The sequence below is a fragment of the Salmo trutta genome, chromosome 18 (genome assembly GCF_901001165.1).
Source record: "Salmo trutta chromosome 18, fSalTru1.1, whole genome shotgun sequence".
NCBI lineage: Eukaryota > Metazoa > Chordata > Actinopteri > Salmoniformes > Salmonidae > Salmo > Salmo trutta.
In genome coordinates this window covers 46,322,818-46,344,066 of record NC_042974.1, presented here as the reverse complement: position 1 = coordinate 46,344,066, position 21,249 = coordinate 46,322,818, and the positions used below count along the sequence as shown (strand labels likewise).

At 43.1% G+C, this 21,249-nt stretch overlaps 2 protein-coding genes across 5 annotated transcripts in view; one reads left to right on the top strand and one right to left on the bottom strand.

The window, feature by feature from the left end:
- LOC115153388 (leucine zipper putative tumor suppressor 2 homolog) overlaps positions 1-16,754 on the top strand; it is an 81,255-nt gene extending 64,501 nt beyond the window's left edge. For 2 of the 4 annotated variants that reach the window (XM_029698790.1, XM_029698791.1), the window contains 7 exons: positions 1,743-1,984; positions 2,591-2,993; positions 6,886-7,596; positions 7,993-8,115; positions 8,462-8,608; positions 8,736-9,266; positions 9,407-9,694. In XM_029698790.1, the coding sequence (XP_029554650.1) occupies positions 1,782-1,984; positions 2,591-2,993; positions 6,886-7,596; positions 7,993-8,115; positions 8,462-8,608; positions 8,736-9,266; positions 9,407-9,694 (2,406 nt within the window). In that variant the 5' untranslated portion in view covers positions 1,743-1,781. Of the gene's footprint in view, positions 1-1,121; positions 1,985-2,590; positions 2,994-6,885; positions 7,597-7,992; positions 8,116-8,461; positions 8,609-8,735; positions 9,267-9,406 lie in introns of those variants that run through there. The other 2 variants (XR_003867688.1, XM_029698789.1) reach the window with 2 other exon arrangements.
- Positions 16,755-18,191: 1,437 nt separating this feature from the next.
- Positions 18,192-21,249, bottom strand: part of LOC115152687 (PDZ domain-containing protein 7-like) — a 53,681-nt gene continuing 50,623 nt past the window's right edge. The window contains exon 15 of the mRNA XM_029697424.1: positions 18,192-19,087. Coding sequence (XP_029553284.1) covers positions 18,944-19,087 — 144 coding nt within the window. The 3' untranslated portion in view covers positions 18,192-18,943. The remainder of the gene's footprint in view (positions 19,088-21,249) is intronic.

Below are 21,249 nucleotides of genomic sequence, written 5' to 3'. Positions count from 1 at the left end.
TTGTGGTTGGCCCACATACAGTATGATGTAGTTTCTCAAGCGTTTCTGTTGAATAAAAAGTATTTCTACATTCTATATGAGCACATACAGTGCTGCTGAGTACAGGTGAAATGGCCTTGAATACTTACTACATAGTTTGTGCTTATTAGCCTCTAGTATTTATAGTTTTTAAGTAACAAATACTTCTTTCTACATAACAACCAGGAAAATGGGTCACCCTTTATGTTGTTATTTAGCAGCTAGATACTAACTATGAACGGGTTATTACCCTGTTGGTACTGTGTTATTTCTCGGTCGTTTCCTTTTATGTCCCTGCCGTTACCCCTTATTTCAGCACTAAAGTGCTACCCAAAATCGTTTGGCACTGCTTCATGTTTAAAGTGTTTTCTATAAAGGAATACTTCTATAATACTCATACTTGAAAATGTGTTAAACTGCTTTACATAAGCTTCCAAAGAAAGAGACACTTGGATGTTTTGTCGCATGTTTTTGTGTCATGCTTCCAAATCACCCTCTGCTTGTTGCCTTCACTGCCTCTGAAGCAAAGGAGCGCTCAAACAACCCACCCACTTTCTCACCATGTTTTGGAGAGGAGAAGGTGGGGGGAGGGGTTGAATTTTTGCTCAGTCTGACTAGTGAAAGATAAGGGGTCAGGGAATGTGTGTATGTGGGAGGAGGAGTTGCATGCGAGGGAGGAACTTCATAACTTTAGAAATAAGCAGTGAACAACATCAGAGGGAAATGAGATCTGGGGCTTTGTATCCCAGAGCAGCAGGAACAAAACCAGGCTACTGGATGTCAGGGAGGAGAGAGTAGGGAGTCTGCCCAGCTACATCCCACTCCTGCTGGGGTCACAGGGTTAGGGCCGGTGGGGGAGGGGTCACTTACATCCCGAAGGGTCTTCTAATGCCATTATCCCAGGCAGAGTAGACCTTGGCTGGGCTGGGGCTGAGGAGAGGGGTGGGGGTGTATGGGGGAAGGTGAAAGGTGAAAGGAAGACATGATTCATGATGATTCTGGTCTGGGAAATGGTCAACTTCATATGTGCACACACACACACACACACACACACACACACACACCTCCAGCGGAGAGTCATTGAGATGTTAGGGAGTGACCAGTAATTGATAGAGTTGTTGAACAGCCCTGACACTACTCGGTTATTACGCCCTCATCAGTAGGTGTCCTCCTCGGAACCTAGGAATCCCCAATTCCTTTCTCCTTCTCTTTATGTCCTCATTTCTCCACCTATATTTCCTCCCTCTCTCTCTGCTCCCTATCCTTTCTCTGACTGTTGGCTGAAAATGGCCTGTGTTCCCTGCACTTGTGTACTGGGCGCTTGGTATCCTGGGCAAAAACACTGATTTAATTTGGCATAGAGTTGATGGGTGTCCTGCATGGAAGCCCCCGGGAGGAATGGGCTTTGAGGTACTATATGTGGGACAGTGAGTGTGTGTGTATAATATGTCCCCTTTCTGTCCCCCAGGCAACTCACACTAACATAATACTGTCTGGAAATGAAACACTTAAACACGAAGCACACAAACACACACACAGTTCTACACACTCACCCGCATTCTTTCTGTCTTGCTAAATCAGATTTTTTAACTTCATATTTTGAATGTTGAAGGGAAAGGATGGGAAATGTGTTTAACTATGACCTGTAACAATGATCAGCCTTAATAATGTCCCAATGAAGTGTACTTGAAATTAAACTTTTCTTCCCCTCTCTCTCGATGCAGAGTGTGTGTTCAGTGCATGTCCGGCCTTGTCCAGGTACCATGGCTCTGGTTCAGACCCTGCCTGTGTCCACGACTGACCACCCCAAGCCTCCTAACAGCCTCGACATCGTTTCCCTCTCCCCCGTGGTTGGAGGGCCCTGTGGCCCCTGTGGCCCCGGAGCCACCATGGGCTCCGTCAGCAGCCTCATTTCTGGCCGGACCTATCAGGAGCAGCGACACTGCCGGGCAGCCAGCGAGTTCAGGTAGGGTGCTACTCATTAGTCGTGGCCGGGTGCCAGTCTGTTTAAGTGCGCTTGCCTACTTTATTGTTATCCTGGTCAAGCCAAACATGGTTGGAAAATAAGTGACAAGGAGTTGGCATGATAGCACAAACAGACTGACACTCAGGCTATATTGGTCGTGGATGAGATGATTTCCTAGCCTGGTTTCCAGTTTTTTACCTTGTTTCTGCTCTCTTGCCAACTCCTGGGATTATCATGCCAAACAAGAGCACAAACAGATCTGGGACCAGGCTAGTGATTCCTCCCTTACTGGCTTCCGAGTGGCGCAGAAATCTAAGGCACTACATCTCAGTGCTAGAGGCGTCACTACAGACACCCTGGTTCAAATCCAGGCTCTATCACAACCGGCTGTGATAGAGAGACCCATAGGGCGGCGCACAATTGGCCCAGCGTCGTCTGGGTTTGGCTGGTGTAGGCCGTCGTTGTAAATAAGAATTTGTTATGAACTGACTTGCCTAGTTAAATAAAGGTTACTTGTTTTTTTTAATACTATGGAAAAGAGCTACTGGAAAAATGCTATATACTGTAATTCCAATCAATTATTATTCTAAATCATTTTTATTTCAGCACTAAGACACGCCATAACACCCCAACCACCAGCTGTTTCAGGCTCCAGGGGGATAGCAACACCCTGCACAGCGCGAGCTCCCTGGAACACCTACTGGTCATCAACAACCAGATCCAGACCACACAGCTCCAGCCCCCGCCACTGCCCACCAAGAAGCAGCCCCGGGCGGGTAACTCTGCTGGTGGGACAGGGTGTGCGGCTGGAGGGGGTGTTGGTGCAGGGAATGGAAACTATGGGTTTGTGACTGAGGTGGTGACTGTAGGAGACTGGAATGATAACCATGTGGTGGCGGTCGGGAGTCCGTGTAGCGACTCGGAGGAGCAGAGGGATAACCGAGGTCTCAACGGGAATATTGGCGGTCCGCCGCCCAAACTCATCCCTGTGTCGGGAAAACTGGAGAAGGTGAGTGTCGGAAGGGAATTCCCAAAATGTCAAGTGGTTCCCGAGGTTGTCGTATCTGTGTATAATAAGTCCTAGTCAAGAAATGACCATCCCAACTTCCCTTTGATAATGCCCATACATTTCATTGTGTTATTATTAGTATACATTCATTCTTTCTCAGTTGTAAGTCCCATTTGTAAAATCCTCACTAAGCTAATATACAGAACATAGAATCTAGCTAGCTAATAATACTTCTAGCTACAGTACCAGTCAAATGTTAGGACACACCTACTCATTCCAGGGTTTTTATTTATTTTTAAAATGTTTCTACAGCGTAGAATAATAGCGAAGACATCAAAACTATGAAATAACACGTATGGAATTGCTGTTATAACAGCAAAGGGGGGTCAACTCCATATTAATGCCAATGATTTTGGAATGAGATGTTCGATGAGGTATACTTTTGGTCATGTAGTGTATATTGACTAATTTCATATAAAAATAGAGTTTCCTGAAAGACAAGATTCAATTGATAATAGTCTGATGGGTGAGAGTATTATCAATTGTTAAATTGTATATGAAGAATCTGATGAACAGCGCAGCTTGTGATTGACACAGAGGCAGGTAAACGGAGCGCCAAATTGTGACTTAAAGATTCCCCTACAGAGTCACAAGCAGGTAAAACGTTTGGATGTCTATATAGTATCAGAAAGAGCAGATTCTGCAGTTCCACATTGAACATTCTTGTCAAACAACTCTTAAAAATTACCCGTTGAGCTCTATTTCAAAAACATTTTTGCCAAATGTATTTTCTTAAACGCATAATGTTCCTTAAGCCCTGCCCTTAATGAATGAATAGTGAATCTTTGTGATTGTGTTTATTTAATGGATTTGAACACTTGAGTTGTGGTGTTTTAGTGGTTTTTTGTTTGTACATACAGTGCATTCGGAAAGTATTCAGACCCCTTCCCTTTTTCCACATTTTTTTAAGTTACAGCCTTATTCTAAAATGGATTAAATTTAAAAAATCCTCATCACCCTACACACAATACCCCATAATGACAAAGCGAAAACAGGTTTTTAACATTTTTGCGAATGTATAAATAAATTAAACAGAAATAGCTTATTTGCATAAGTATTCAGACCCTTTGCTATGAGACTTGAAATTGAGCTCAGGTGCATCCTGTTTCCAATGATCATCTTTGACGTGTTTCTAGAACTTGATTGGAGTCCAGCTGTGGTAAATTCAATTGAGTGGACATGGAAAGGCACACACCTGTCTATATAAAGGTCCAACAGTTGACAGTGCATGTCAGAATAAAAACCAAGCCATGAGGTCAAAGGAATTGTCCGTAGAGCTCCGAGAGAGAATTGTGTCAATGCGCAGATCTGGGGAAGGGTTCCAAAAAATGTCTGCAGCATTGAAGGTCCCCAAGAACACAGTGTCCTCCATCATTCTTCAATGGAAGAAGTTTGGAACTGTCACGTCCTGACCATAGAAAGCTTTTATTTTCTATGGTAGAGTAGGTCGGGGCGTGACAGGGGGTTTTGTCTAGTTTATTTATGTCTATGTTGGTTCTAGTTTCTTTTTTCTATGTTGGGGGTTTTGTCTAGTTTATGTATTTCTATGTGGGGTTCTAGTTTCTGTATTTCTATGTTGTTGTTTTTTGGGATGATCTCCAATTAGAGGCAGCTGGTCATTGTTGTCTCTAATTGGGGATCATATTTAAGTTGTTGTTTTTCCCACTAGGTTTTGTGGGAGATTATTTTGAGTAAGTGTATGTTGCACCTCTTCGTCGCGGTTTGTTGTTTTGTTTATTTGTTTATTTGTATGTCTTGCATAGTTTCACAGTTGAAATAAAATGTGGAACGATACACACGCTGCGCCTTGGTCTCCTTCATACGACAAGCCTGACAGGAACCACCAATACTCTTCCTAGAGCTGGTCGCCCGGCCAAACTGAGCAATCGGGGGAGAATGGCCTTGACAGGGAGGTGACCAAGAACCCGATGATCACTCTGACAGAGCTTCAGAGTTCCTCTGTGGATATGGAAGAACCTTCCAGAAGGACAACCATCTCTGTTGCATTCCACCAATCAGGCCTTTATGGTAGAGATGCCAGACGAAAGCCCCTCCTCAGTAAAAGGCACATGACAGCCCGCTTGAAGTTTGCCAAAAGGCACCTAAAGGACTCTCAGACCATGAGAAACAAGATTCTCTGGTCTGATGAAACCAAGATTGAAATCTTTGGCCTGAATGCAAAGCGTCATGTCTGGAGGAAACCTACTGTGAAGCATGGTGGTGGCAGCATCATGCTGTGGGGATGCTCAGGACCTCAGACTTGGGCGAAGGTTCACCTTCCAACAGGACAACGACCCTAAGCACACAGCCAAGACAACGAAGGAGCGGCTTCTGGACAAGTGTCTGAATGTCCTTGAGTGACACAGCCAGAGCCTGGACTTGAACCCGATCGAACATCTCTGGAGAGACCTGAAAATAACTGTGCAGTGTACATCCCCATCCAACCTGACAGAGCTTGAGAGGATCTGCGGAGAAGAATGGGAGAAACTCCCCAAATACAGGTGTGCCAAGCTTGTAGCCAAAATGTTTTGAGTCAGTTAAGAACAAATTCTTATTTACAATGACTGCCTACCCTGGCCCGGATGACGCTGGGCCAATTGTGTGATACAGCCTGGATTCAAACTAGGGACTGTAGTGACGCGTCTTGCACTGAGATGCATTGCCTTAGACCGCTGCACCACTTGAGACTCATACCCAAGAAGACTCAAGGCTGTAATTGCTGCCACAGGTGCTTCAACAAAGTACTGAGTAAAGGGTCTAAATACTTATGTAAATGTGATATTTCAGTTTTAAATGGTTTATAAAAATGGAAAAAGTCAAGGGGTCTGAATAGTTTCCAAATGCACTGTATAGCCTACAGTTGCATTACCTAATGAAATTGCTATTGTGTTCCTTGAAATACATTTTCTTTCATATTCTAATGTTACATTCATTAACAGAAACCAATTGTAATTTTTGCAATAGCATGTGAAATCTATTTATTAGACTGTTAAAATGTTGACGTTCAAAATACGTGTTTTTGGCCCGAAGGGGGGTCCAATGAGGCCAGGCTTTTCAATTGTTAACAATCAATCACCTCGCACCTTATAATCAATGTCAGAGCTGTCTTACATTCACTGACACACTCACTGAGGCCTGAGGGAAATCATTTAGAAAACTGCTTACCGGACCTGTGTGTATAGAGCTGTCTTTTTCTGTCTCTCTCTCTCTTCTCTTGATCTGTCCCCCCTTCTCTCTCTCTCTCTCTCTCTCTCTCTCTCTCTCTCTCTCTCTCTCTCTCTCTCTCTCTCTCTCTCTCTCTCTCGCCTTTCTCTTCCTGTCTCTTTCCTCTCCCCGTCCCCCTGTATTTCTCTTTCTATCTTTCTCCTCTCCCTCTCTCTCTTTTCATCCCCCCTCTCTCGTGTCTTGACATAGTCAATGAGATGTAAGAAAAATCATTAGGAAAACTGCTTACTGGAAACCAATAAATAACAATTAAACCAATCAGAGCCTTCAGAATGACCTTCCACCCTATCAGTGTCCCTGTCTTTATTGGGAGGAGACCAGGCATTCCTAATTAGCAATGCTGATATCACTAACATCAGTTTCTTTTATATTTCCTTTCTTTTATCATACCTTTATTTAACCGGAAATCCCAATAAAGTGTTGCCCAGTGCTGTGGTTCTATGTGCGTTTGAGAGGATCTTGATTAGATTCCCTTTGATAGGGCCTATCAGGCAATAATGAAAATAATGAACATGATAATAATTAATTAATCATAGTTGAAAACACAATGTAATAATGTCTGTACTTTTCTGTAAGAACCATTAACAAATACTGTCTTCCATTACAGAACATGGAGAAGTTTCTGATCCGTCCCACTGCGTTCAAACCAGTGGTCCCCAAGAACCGTCACTCGGTGCAGTACCTCTCCCCGAGGCCAGGGGGCAGCCTCTCTGAGAGCCAGGGCAGCCTCAACCTCCTCCTGCCCCTACCTATCAATGGGAATAATGGAAATACTGTGGTCAACAGCCCGGGGAGCTACGGAAATGTCGTATCTTTGCTCTGCTCCTCCTCTTCCTCGGACAGCAAAAGGAACTCATACAGCGGAGGACGCAACGCTCGCAGCAGCCAGTCCTGCTCCATGTCAGACTCTGGCCGTAACTCCCTGTCCAGCCTCCCCACTCACAGCAGTACAGGCTACAGCTTGGCCCACAGCGAGGCCTCTGGGTCTGGAGGGTCCGGGGTGGGCCTGGAGCCTGGAGCTGGAAGAACTACTACTACCAACGGAGGAGGGTCGGTGACCCATGGAGTTCGCAGTCACTCAACCTCCCACGGTCACTCTAACTCGGACAGCGGGCGTTCGTCATCCAGTAAGAGCACGGGGTCGCTGAGCGGGCGCGGCCAGCCCCTGTCGGACAGTGGGTCGTGTGGGCACTCACCCCCGCGTCTGGAGGGGTACGAGGGGGTGATGAGGGAGCTGGAGGAGAAGCTGAGGGAGAGGGATTTGGAACTGCAGCAGCTCAGAGAGAACCTGGACGAGAACGAGGCCGCCATCTGTCAGGTGAGAGGGAGGTTTTTTTTAACTTAGTAGTTGTTCAGTAGACACCAAAGAGAGGATAATTGACTGAAACAGGGAGGTCCAATAACAACCCCTTTGTTTTTGTTTTCAAAGCGCTTTATTACCTTTTTTTTCTTATGGTTTGCCCTAATTAACACGAGTCACACGATCGTGGTGTGGCTCATGTCTGTGTAATGTCAGGGGTTTAAGTAGGCCTAAAGTGTTGCCTCGAGGACCAATACGTATAAAATGTTTCTGTTGTTTCTGCTATTTCTATTGACTAAGCAAAATTATTCCATAGCTTTTCGAGCCGTAATAGTGCTGGTTCACAGTTTGACCTCTGGATGTGGTATCTGTATGTAAGCTCTGACCTCTAACACCTGACCTCCTGTGCTGTAGGTGTACGAGGAAAAGCAGCGTCGCTGTGAGAGGGAGCTGGAGGAAATGAGACAGAGCTGCTCTTCCAAGATGAAACAGGCTACACAGAAAGCCCAGAGAGTCCAACAGGCCTTACAACTACAGGTAAGAACTACAGTATAGATAGACAGAGACATAGATACAGTATACAGAAACATGGATATACAGCGACATAGATACAGAAACATAGATATACAGACAGAGCAGTTCTTCTAAGATGAAACAGGCTCACAGAAGGCTCAGAGAGTACCACATGCCTTACAACTATAGGCAACAGACAGAGAGAGTTCAGTCAACATAATTTGGGAAGTAGGACCCTGTTTTGTATGACAGCAAGTTACTATTGTTTGTACTATTTGTACTATTGTTTGAAATGTTGCTGCTGTTTTGGTAGCATCTCCTGATTTTTGGACTGTCAAAATGCGACCCTAACTGTCTGTCTCTACTTCAGGTGTTCCAGCTGCAGCAGGAGAAAAAGAAACTTCAGGAGGACTTCTCCTCTCTGCTGCAGGACAGGGAGGTGCTGGAGAGAAGGTGTGCCTCCATACAGAGAGAACAGATCCAGTTGGGACCGCGCCTTGAGGAGACGAAGTGGGAGGTGAGACACTGAGGAGGAGAAAGGTCAGGGGTTTAGGGGTCATGGGTTAGGGTAAGTGTGAGGGTCAACATTGATTCATGTACACAATTTCAAAGTAAGAGAATAATCACAAAATATCCCCCCCCAGGTGTGTCAGAAGTCAGGTGAGATATCCCTGTTGAAACAGCAACTGAAGGAGATCCAGTCAGAGCTGAGCCAGAAGGGTGGGGAGCTGGTGGTCCTGAAGTCCCAGCTGAGGGAGGCCAGGACCGACCTCCAAAACAGCCAGGCCAGGAGCCAGGAGGCTGGGTCGGCCCTGCGGACACGCTCCCTGGAGCTAGAGGTCTGCGAGAATGAGCTCCAGCGCAGGAAGAGCGAGGCTGAGCTTCTCCGTGAGAAAGTCATACGCTTGGAAGAAGAGTCGGCCCAGCTTCGAGGTGCCCTGGCCAATCAGGGAGGAGGCTATCTTCCTGGAGGCCAGGCGCCGGCTAATAAGGGCCAGTGCATGAGCCTGCCCCTCCCCCAGGGCCGTGGGGGTGTGGAGGGTGGAAAGGGGGGCCCCAGCCCCTCTACGGGGTACCGTGAGGCGGAGGAGGGAAGGCTGGTATGGGGAGGGGAGAGTGATGAGGCCAAGACTCAGAGGCAGAGTGCTGAAGCTGTGCTGGGACTCAGGCAACAGGTGGGCTCCAACGATTTATAGACAGTCTTTTCTTAATTTATTATCTGCAGAATGGTGCTTGAATAATACTTGTTTTTGCACTGATCTGTTGTGTATTGCTGGTTTTCAGTCAATCAATGAATCAATCACTTCTCTGTCAGGTGGAGAGGCTGAGGGCAGAGCTGATGTACGAGAGGAGGAGCAGTGAGGAGCAGCTCGGAGGGTTCGAGGAGGAGAGGAGGGTCTGGCAGGAGGAGAAGGAAAAGGTGATCCGCTACCAGAAGCAGCTGCAGCAGAACTATATCCAGATGTACAGGAGGAACAGAGATCTGGAGAGGGTGATGAGAGAGCTCAGTCTAGAGCTGGAGAACAGAGACATAGAGGACTACGACATCCACAGCGGCAGCAACGACATCCACTTTGAGGAGATGACCGCTACTGAGATCTAGAGGGGACAACACAGGGGTGTCCTCTCGCCCCATTGAGATTTAGAGACCAGACAGGGACGTCGTCTAACCCCAGTGATATCAAAATCAAATCAAATCAAATTGTCTTGGTCACATACATGTGTTTAGCAGATGTTAAATGCTTGTGTTTCTAGCTCCGACAGTAGCATCTCCTGATATTTAGAGACATGGGTGTCCTCTCGCCCCATGACTATTAATACCAGCATCCTGAAATGATCTGATTTCCCCATCACTGCTACTGAGAGGGTTGCGTCCGAAACGGAACCCTATTTCCTATGTAGTGCACTACCTTTGGCTATAGAACAGGGTGCCATTTGAAATGTGCATCTAGAATACCGAGGGTATATCTGAACGTATTCCCCTAACCACAGTACAAGCACTCTTTACTTCTCTATGGACCGTTTGCTGTCATGGACATTAAGGGAGCATCTCTGTTTAAGGGTGGATCCGCTCCACTTGACATTGGGATGCACCCTCCTCCTGGACCACACAGGAACAGCTGACTACCTGCAGTCAGAAAAGACTCCATCACATCTTTATTCAGACTTAAAAGAGAGGTTAGTGTGTATCTCAATAGTTGAGAGTGTCTTCCTCCCCAGAGTAAGATTCACCCTCAGACCAACACATCCTCCTTGCCTCCTCACATGGGTTTGATTGCCCAGCTATAGTACCAGCACTCTGTTGGACGTATATTATGACTTTTGACTTGAGAAACAAGCAGGTGCCACTCAAATCAGTGTATTGAAAGCAAAGGGGAGAATCAAGTCAAGTATAATCACATCTGTATGGAGCACACAGGTGTGACTACCTGACCACCAGCACATGATGATGACATTACTATAACGATGACATCATCACCACTCAACTGTGTTTCCATTCGTCCACAGGACTTTGTGCACCTTTGCACTAAAGCAATGATGTAATAACACTTTCACAATTTGTGTTGTCAATGTTATATATACAGTGTTCAATGGATCAGCAACTCATCTAGAAGTAGTACGGAAAGGACCAGAAATACTCCACTGGCCAGGAAATATGGGTTTACATTCGGTGGAATTGGAAGCCACAACCTTGTCTTTTCTCAGCTATGGAAAGACTATGTAGTATTTTGATGGGATGTATAAGGACTCTTGGCACAAATAGCAAATGCAACTGTTCAGTTATCAGCACTGGCTAAGAAAGGAACTGTTGTCTACACTCTTCCTTGTTCATGGAATCTTCAAACATCCTGGATTTCTATCATTGGCTGCTTGTAGCTAAAATGTCAACATTCTGTTCTGTCATTGGCTGAACCATATCTGTCAGTTGATATTGACTCTCAGCTCCCCAAATGTGGTGAGAAGGAAGAGAAAACCAAAAGAAGACATCAAAGGCTTAATGTGAGTGCTGTGTTGTGCTCCTCCTCTCTTTAAGCCAATCAATAGTCACCCTATTGTATCTTCTCTACAACCTCTCTCGTGTGAATGACACAAATAGAAGCATGTAGCACTATGAGGGAGTGATTAGCATGGGAGATATCAGCACAAATACAACCGCTGCCCTTCTCTCTCTCTCTCTCTCTCTCTCTCTCTCTCTCTCTCTCTCTCTCTCTCTCTCTCTCTCTCTCTCTCTCTCTCAGCACAAACTTTCATATCAGAGGAAGAAACAAACCTTAATTGGTCAACTCAAGCTGCCCGTCAAAGATATCGATGCTGCATTGGCTGCTGGGACTGTTATGAAGCCGTCTTGGATCAGTGAGCATATGGTGTCACTTTTCCTTATGGTATCACAGTGAAACCAACAAAACATCCCTGTTCAACTGTACTTTGCTCCTCCCTCCCTTGGCCTCTCACTGTTGCACACGCTGGACTGTGAATACTCTTCTAACCTTTTACTTTTTATTACTTGACCCCCCCCTCTCACTCCCTCTCATCAAAAAGCCAAATAACACTTCCTAGACTTCCTGTCCCTTCTGGCCAGTGACTGTGAGGCTCACTCACTGACATCTAGATAATGTGGATGGCAAAATTGCATGTCTTTCCCTTGTCTGTCAAAGTCTGGGAGAGGACGGTCCAGGTAATGTAGGGCAGGATTCCCCAACTGGCAGTGATTTTATTTGGCCTCCTCTGAGCAAAAGAAAACATATATATATATATATATATTTCTTAAATGTTGTTGGACATAAACGACTAAAAACACCAGCAAATCAGCTCCAGGTGATTTTAATTTTGGAAATCTGTTCCAAAGTATTCCCATGCATAATAGTGAAATAGATACATGTGATCGTATACAAATGTAAACCAGGTTTGAAATGATTGTTTTAGTCAAATATATATGTTTGGGCATTTTGGGGTCAACAAATTATTTGTAATTATGTACCAGTCCGCTGACCATCCGCTCAAGAAAATTTCAGCCTGCGGCTAAATCTAGTTGATGATCCCTGATGTAGGGGTTTGTGCTGGACAGTGCATGATATATTAGCCTAAGGCATGACAACCAGGTCATTATGGAACTGTTACAGTGGTTATATCAACATGTTGGCAACCACTGCCATAGAAATATAATTAATAGAATGTAATTCTATGTGGGGAACCATATAGAATTGTAATTCTATGTGGGGAACCATAGATAAATATGGGAGTCTTCAGTTGTGCTTCCTCATAAGAAGGGATTAAACTAGAGCTCTGGTCTTTTATATTACAGAGGTAAACAGAGTTTATAAAAAGGAATCTAACAGATAAATGGAAATCAATATGATCTATGATGATGATGAATATTTTTTTTATATAGCACCTGAAGATATTTTGCAGTAACACCAGTACCATTGTGGGTTTAATGTACAAAAGTATAATAAAGAGTTCTATATATCTTTACAGTACCACACATATACCAATGGGATGATTAAACACAATTGGAAAGGGTCTGGAAAGAGTGGCACGAACATCTATTGCATGCATAAAACATTTTTTACATCATCTTGAACAAACAAAAAAAGTCACGATTCAAACTCCACTCTTTGTTGTTGATCAAGCTGCATTATGATTAAACAAACATACAACAATATGGGAAATATCCAGCTTTTAGCCAAGGTTTACATTGGTCAGCACATTAATGGTCATCCTTGTTCAATGCGATTGAGTTTTCATTTGGCGGCCATTATAATCTATATCACCCAATATCATCGTCTTCGTTGTGTTTGTCATCTTCAGACTACACTTATTAAAACACAAAGCATTTAATCCAAATAATATCTCAACTAAAAATGTGTTCATCACATATGGTAGAAACATTCATCTTCAATTTAGTCGTATAGGTCTACAAGGTTACCATTTTACAACATTCAAGATGTATTTTTAAGAGAGGAATAGAACATATATTCCAGTGTGGATGTACCATCATCTGTAACACAGTCAGGTGGAAAAAGCAGCTCAGGTGTATTTTTTTAAATTTAACCTTTATTTAACTAGACAAGCCAGCTAAGAACAAATTCTTATTTACAATGACAGTCTACCACAGCCAACCCCTAACCCAGATCATGTTGGGCCAATTGTGCGCTGCCCTATGGGACTCCCAATCACAGCCAGCTGTGATATAGCCCAGACTCGAACCTGGGTCTGTGACACCTCTAGCACTGAGATGCAGTGCCTTAGACCGCTGCGCCACTTGGGAGCCCCCGAGTGGTAATGACTAGCACAGTAGCAAAGGTGTAATGGTTAACACAGTAGCAAAGGTGTAATGGTTAACACAGTAGCAAAGGTGTAATGGTTAACACAGTAGCAAAGGTGTAATGGTTAACACAGTAGCAAAGGTGTAATGGTTAACACAGTAGCACAGGTGTAATGGTTAACACAGTAGCACAGGTGTAATGGTTAACACAGTAGCACAGGTGTAATGGTTAACACAGTAGCACAGGTGTAATGGTTAACACAGTAGCACAGGTGTAATGGTTAACACAGTAGCACAGGTGTAATGGTTAACACAGTAGCACAGGTGTAATGGTTAACACAGTAGCACAGGTGTAATGGTTAACACAGTAGCACAGGTGTAATGGTTAACACAGTAGCACAGGTGTAATGGTTAACACAGTAGCACAGGTGTAATGGTTAACACAGTAGCACAGATGTAATGGTTAACACAGTAGCACAGGTGTAATGGTTAACACAGTAGCACAGGTGTAATGGTTAACACAGTAGCACAGGTGTAATGGTTAACACAGTAGCACAGGTGTAATGGTTAACACAGTAGCACAGATCTAATGGTTAACACAGTACAGTAGCACTGGTAAAGTGAACTGAAAGGGACCCCAGTGTTCATTTTGGCACTCTGTTTCAGATTTAGTCATTTTGACTTAAATATAATTAAGTCTGATTCACATTTCAATACTGATTTAGTGTAGTTATTGTCAAAATGACAAAAACAGTGGTCCATTTTTGTCAACTAAATGCCCTTTCATTTTAGTCATTTAGTCATGTCACATTTTTATTGCCTCATTAACCTATAGTAAACATAAATCACTGACTTCCATGTGCACAAATATACATACAGTAGCCTTGTTCTACTAACATATTTTTCTGCATAAAATCCTATTCTCATCCCAACAGCAGAAATATGACAAACATATATAAGAATTATCTGGCCTCGGTCGCGTCATTTCCATTGTTATCAACGTTCCACAGACGCCGCAGCCACATTGATGTCCAAAAGTAGAACGGGGCACAGACGTCAGTTCAACGTCTAGTTTTGATTTACATTTGGTTGAGTTGTCAACTAACCTGAATTCAATGTGAGATCAACATAAAATGTAATGTCATTGGATTTAGGATAAAAGTTGGGTGAAAAAAAGACAACACTTCCTTATGTTGATGACTTTTTCCAAATCCAATCAGTTTTCCACATTGATTCAACTTCATCACATTCAATGTTTTTGTTGAAATGACGTGGAAATAATGTTGATTCAACCAGTTTTTGCCCAGTGGGTAATGATTTTGAACGGGAGGGAGCTAATGACTGTTTTGCCCAGTGATGTAGTTGATTAATTAAACCTCGAAACCTAATCAAGTCCCAACTAAGTCCCATGTGCTCGAGTCCAAGTCAGAGTCACCAATGGTCGAGTCACGAGTCCTGGTCCAAGTGCTCAAGTCTGAGTCACTGGGTCCACTCAAAATAAAGTTATTTACCCAGTCAGAGGTATTGTAGTGTCAAGATGAATTTATTCAATAAATTGTTTGCTATTCCTTTTCCTTTCTTTCTATGCTACCAAATGTTTGCATAGGCTACTGGTAATGTTACCAGGGCCACGTTCAGTTGCAAAACATTGTTGAACATTGCAAATAGAAATTCCATGAATAGAGCCAACGTTATTCCTTATTCAACATGTCAGATAGAAATGTGCTATGTAGAACAAACATGCCTACCAGAGTGTTCCGTCCTGCTGAACACGGCCCAGGTTGTTAGCTAAAACTAGCTAATGAGTTAACATGACTGAACAAAGTGTAGTCTAAATAAATGGTTAATGGTCCGGTCCTAGTTTTAGAACGGCCCGCGATATGCTTTATGAATGTTAAATTCGCCCCGCCAATGCATGATAGAAAGAAAAAAACGTAGCGTCGGTATTATGGGTCATATCTTTTGAGCGGTAATCTCTCAAGCCGTTTTCTTAAGCCATGTTCACATTGGCAGTTTGAAATGACTCAAATCCTATTTGCATATCCAATCTTTTCTTTTTCCTGCAGTCTGATCAGGCAAAAAGAACATGGAATCTGATAATTCAAGCCACATTTCAAACCACCTTCGTAGGTGGTTTGAAGTCAGATACAAATCTCATTCCTGGCCAAGTGACTTGTGTCTGAACGGGAAAATCAGATTTATTTGCCCTCAAGTGGTTTTGAAAGTTGGATAATCCTTTCCTTTGAGGCTTTAAAAGTGTTCCTACACTATAATTTTGAACATTCAAAGCAACTGGGAAACATTCTACATAACTTCTGAGTGATGAGGAATCATGAACACCACCACCGATCAGTTCTAAAAACTATTGTTCAGTCCACTTAGTAGTCAGACTTGAGATCATTTAGTCTCGTCTTGTTTTAGGCAACTGAAATATATTTTTTTGTTTAGTTATAGTTTTTTTCTGGTTTATTTAGTCAGTTATAGTCTAGTCAACTGCCACTGAAAAAGTAGGTGTTTGACAAATATTTGAGTTCTTATTTTTGTTGACTAAATTAACTGTGAGGAACCCCCTCGGTGAAAGCACAGTGCACTCTGGATACCCCTTTCCACATTTCTCACTTTTCTTCATAACCCCATAATAACAATTTTCTGTGTAAATACAGTCAGTATCTAACTGAAAATGGCATACAGGTAACTGCCAAAATAAAGGAAACACTTGTGTAAATGAGGGATACAAAGTATATTGAAAGTAGGTGCTTAGGTGTGGGTCTTGAGTTAATTAAGCAATTAACATCCCATCATGCTTAGGGTCATATATAAAAATGCTGGGCAGTCCATTATTTTGGCTACCATGGCAATGCCCCCATAGGATTACAAGGCCCCTGTCCACAGGGCACAAGTGATCACTGAATGGTTTGATGAGCATGAAAACCAGATCTCAACCCAATTTAACACTTATGGGAGATTGTGGAGCGGAGATTGTGGAACCACCAACAAAACACCAGCGTTTTCCCTCCAATAGAGTTCCAGACACTTATAGAATCTATGCCAATGTGCATTGAAGCTCTTCTGGCTCGTGGAGGCACAACACCCTATTAAGACTGTTGGTGTTTCCTTTATTTAGGCAGTTACTTCTAGATTGAGTGACATTCTAGTCCTTTACTCAGACCAAAATAAATATTTCAAATGTAGCCACTGCGACTAGACCAAAGCAACGTAACACGTTTGTTTGAATTTGTCTTGTTTCTTTTCTTCCTTAGTGTGCATAAGTATACAATTATATTTTAGTGTGTTTAGGTGTTCTGTTTCTTTATTAATCCATGGTCATGTATATTTTCATGCTGTAAATTTATTGTACAAAATTACGTTTGTTTTTAATTAAAGATACAAAATGTCACCATGGAGTAATGGTTGTTGGAATTTACACTGATGCACTGGCGAAAACAATTATTCTGAAGTGATGAAGGCTTTTTGGGGTGAATCCAAACTCCCTCAAATGTTCACAATCTGCCATTGCCATTAAAAAATTTTATCTCAGCCTTAGTGAAAATTTGACTTAAGTGGAAGTGAAGATTTGCCCCTTCATATTTATCAGTTGACAACCAAACTACTTCCTGTAGCTACTTCCATTAATATTACACGATCCAGAGAGACAGAAAGACGGTGTAAAGTGTCAATAAAACAAACATTTATTGTGATAAATTAATATGATAGCTCTGAAAACATTTTGGATGTACCTTATTATATGTTTATTACATGTTTATTATGATTAATTACACACACACACACATATACATACATATATATACATATATATATATACACATATACATATATATAAATAACAGAAGCTTATCCGACCATACTGCCATTGAGCTTTACCGCAGCATTTGTCACCAGCCAGAAGCCCTAGCCCTACAGCAAGTCATATGTAAGCACCTCTCAGGCCCTCTGCCGCTCATAAAGGTAAGGAACTATGCGTGGTACACTGTACACTCTGGTGATTCCAGGGAGTTAGGGACCTAAACATAACCTAATATTAACCCTTGACCTAACACCAGCCCTTCATCAACCCTTCCCAGATCCATGCAGCCCCTCTCTCCCACTCTCTCCCAGCCCTAGCCTATCTTTCCAAGTCTTACCCCGTCTCGCCCTGCCCCTCTGTTCCTGTGCCAGGCTGGTGAGGGGAGGACAACTCATAATAATGTCTGGAACAGAGCCAATAGAATGGCATGAAACGCATGGAAACCATGTATTTCATACCATTTCACCTATTTTGCTCCAGTCATTACCAGCAGCCCGTCCTCCCCAATTAAGGTGCCACCAACCTCCTGTCGTGCCAGCCCTTCTTTCCCTGGCCCAGGCAGTCCCTCTCTCCCACCCTTTCTCTCTTCACCCCAGTCCTAGCCCCTCTGCCTCTCTCCCAACTTCTCTCCCCCCAGCCTTAGTTTAAGCCACTGGTCCTCACATCCTGTACATCATTTAGGTTTTCCTCCATCTCCTCCACATGTCTGTTCAGGCTCAGTCCACAAGCCTATGTAATCAAGCAACTAAAGTGGCATCCTGCTCCAGAAACATGAACTCTGTTTGCCAGAAATACAGTTTTAAACAGAGCTGCAATTTGTACTGATCCCCTAGACATCCACTAAACCACAACTATAATACAGGGGCTTAATCTGGACTATAAATCTCATGACGTTGGACACAGTAATCTCTCTCTGGCAGGACCCCGGTGAACTGAAATTGTCCCTGGAACTATGTGTATAGGGAGGGTTATACTTCCTGCGTGCGAGTGGTGAGAGTGTGGGTTGGTGAGTGAGTGAGTGAGTGAGTGAGTGAGTGAGTGAGTGAGTGAGTCTGCGTGCGTGCCTGCCTGCATGTTTTTTTTTCCTCTTGCTTCCACAAAATAAAGTTTCCTTCCCTTGAAGTTACTTACAGTACATTATGTTAATATGATGAAGTTACCTACAGTACATTATGTTAATATGATGAAGTTACCTACAGTACATTATGTTAATATGATGAAGTTACCTACAGTACATTATGTTAATATGATTGCTATAGCTGCTGACTCCTAACAACGCTAACTAACAATATAAGTTAATATAACAAAAGGGATACATATAATCCAGTCTATCTTTGATAAATATTATTTATCACATTATTATACTCAAAGTAGGCACAGTAGACCCACATGTCGACTGCAGATACAACATAACATGTCACGTTACCAATCTTTGTTTTAGTAGTATTTCCTGTTTTCTATGGAATCATTGTCCCTTTTGCCCTAGAGGAGAAGCAAACGTATTGGTCAGTGTCAGAGGTACCTTCCTCTCCTCTGTGAGTAGACCATTCCTTTCCATTCCGAACCATCTGCACCAGACAAATCCTCCTCTTCTGTAAATCCACATACTTGTATCTGATAATGTTCTGGTTTGAACACCAGCATTTCATTCATTTCCATTTCTAGACAAAGTGGGTTGGTGAACTGCACCTCGGAGCATCCTTTTTGACAGGCCTGTAGTACTGAGGTTGTAGTATTTGTGTAAGCCTGACAGTGGGCTAGACAGCAGGGCTCTGGGGTTCTTAGGGCCCCTTGGGGACCTTGACGATGAACACCATGGAGTCTTTGGCCTTGTTGCTGAATGCCCTGCGAATTACGTCCACCGCATGAAGATGGGTCACACGCTGCAGAGACTCACCGTCCACCGACACCAGTTCATACCCAGCCTAGAGACACACACACAAAGAGAGAAACCCACACATACACACACACACATATGCATGCATAGACAAAACACACACACACACACACACACACACACACACACACACACACACACACACAATCACACACACAGACCATACACACACACACACAAATATGGGTTAGAGGTGATACACACACATAGGCCTACACATGCTTACTGTGCATTGACCTCGGCTCCCACTTAGCGTCTTTTTCTCTAATCTCCATACTCATATCCCAGTAGATGAAGCTCAAGGTTATGTTGAAAACACACACACACACCAACCACACTTAATGCCTCCCCCTGCATTGTTTCCTGCAGGAAGAGAAGAGAGTACTGCCGAGTTCTAGAACCCAGAGGAGAGGAAGTTCCTGTGATGTCATCAGTGCACACTGAGGATGCACCTGGCTGACACTCACAACACAACCCCACTGAATGGCTACAACACAATCACAAAGCCAGAGGTATGTGAGACTACAAGGTCTCTTCTCAACCTTACCCAAAGCAGGGCACCTGCGGGAACATCTCCCCTCATGAAACTGTTGTTCAACAAAATATTTCATAATGTTTATTGACCCAAAACGTTCATGGCCTTCCTCCCGTGATGCCACTATCAAAAAATGTTAGAGTAGAGTAGATGAATACAAGTCATTTTGAATATTAGACATAATGTCATTCATCCTCTTCGGTAAACATTTATGGACGTTATTTTTTAGGCTTCCTCTCTCTCTCTTTCTCTAACCAACAGGCATCATCCACTAAATGGTCCTCCCTACTGAATTAGATCTCTCTATTGTAGTCTGGTTTGACATTACAAATACAGTATCTAAATTGCAAATAGTTAGTTATTGTTATACTTTAAACCTATTCATGTGGATTATTCAGCTATGTGCATTGCTCTTAATTTCTAGGCAGTGGTGGTAGTGGATCACTGTCCAGACTCCAGGCCATATTTCTGGAGAGAGCAACACCAGAACACTAGGACAGGTTAAATAGTGTAATCATCTAGTTGAGGACACTCCCTGCAAACAATAATCAGTTGTTAGGATGTCCCCAGGATGTCACAAAATTGTCTCCTAAAGTCGTCAGGACATTGTTTCATGGTCCCCTAAATGTTTTGTCTAGTTCCCGGTTGGTCCCGAGATGTCCCCAAGGAAGTTTTTAGGACGTTCTTAGGACATTGTGTCATGGTCCAATGGATGTTTTTGTCTAGTTCCCGGTTTGTCCCATGGACATCACCTGATGGTCCCAAAGAAACGTCGTCGTCCTCCACGCGCAAGCTAGTTTCATTACACATCACCCCTTGCTACTGTTGCCAAGACCATCAAGGCCCTGATCGGTGAACCAGAGTGCTTTTAACATACTGTTTTCTACTTACATAATTGTTGACACACGTTAAAATACATGATTAAATTGTGGATGTTTATTCCTACAGTAATTATTACTTGACATGTCCTCAACTAGGATTGAACTCACAACCTCTTGGTTCACGGCATTCCAATTCAGGTGTAACATTAAAACAAAATAACACGCCCCACCAACATTAGACAACTATACAAAAAACACAAACTCAAATTGCTGAAATAAGTAAATTAAATCAATGACACAAATGTCAGTTTAAATGATAACTATAAAACAAATGGCAGTCTTTTGCTAAGTGCAGAGATGTATTATAGGTGCTGAATGTGTAGAGTACTTCTGAACTTCTACAGACTTTGTGGTGCAGCAGAAAGATCAGCATACCCCAAATCTAGAGGTTGTGCGTTCATTGATAAAAGATTTTTACACTATTTTAGCTGAACAGCTTACCTTAAACCCCCCATGCCATTTAATTACTTTAATTATAGTGGTTTGTTACACCAGGGACCATCACGTGGCAAAAACCTCCAGGGGACAATGACACAACGTCCCAAGAACATTCAGGGGACCATGACACAACATTCCAAGAACGTCCTAAAAACATCCTGGGACAAATTGTGAACTACAAAAAAGTCCCCTAGAGAACATTCCCTTGGGACCATCACACAACGTCCTAAAGAATAGTTAAATAAAAGCCCTGGAAAATGTCTTAAAAAGGTCCTGACATGGCCCTCAGTGACGTCTTGGTAACTTACAGGGAACTACACAAAGGTCTACCAGAGA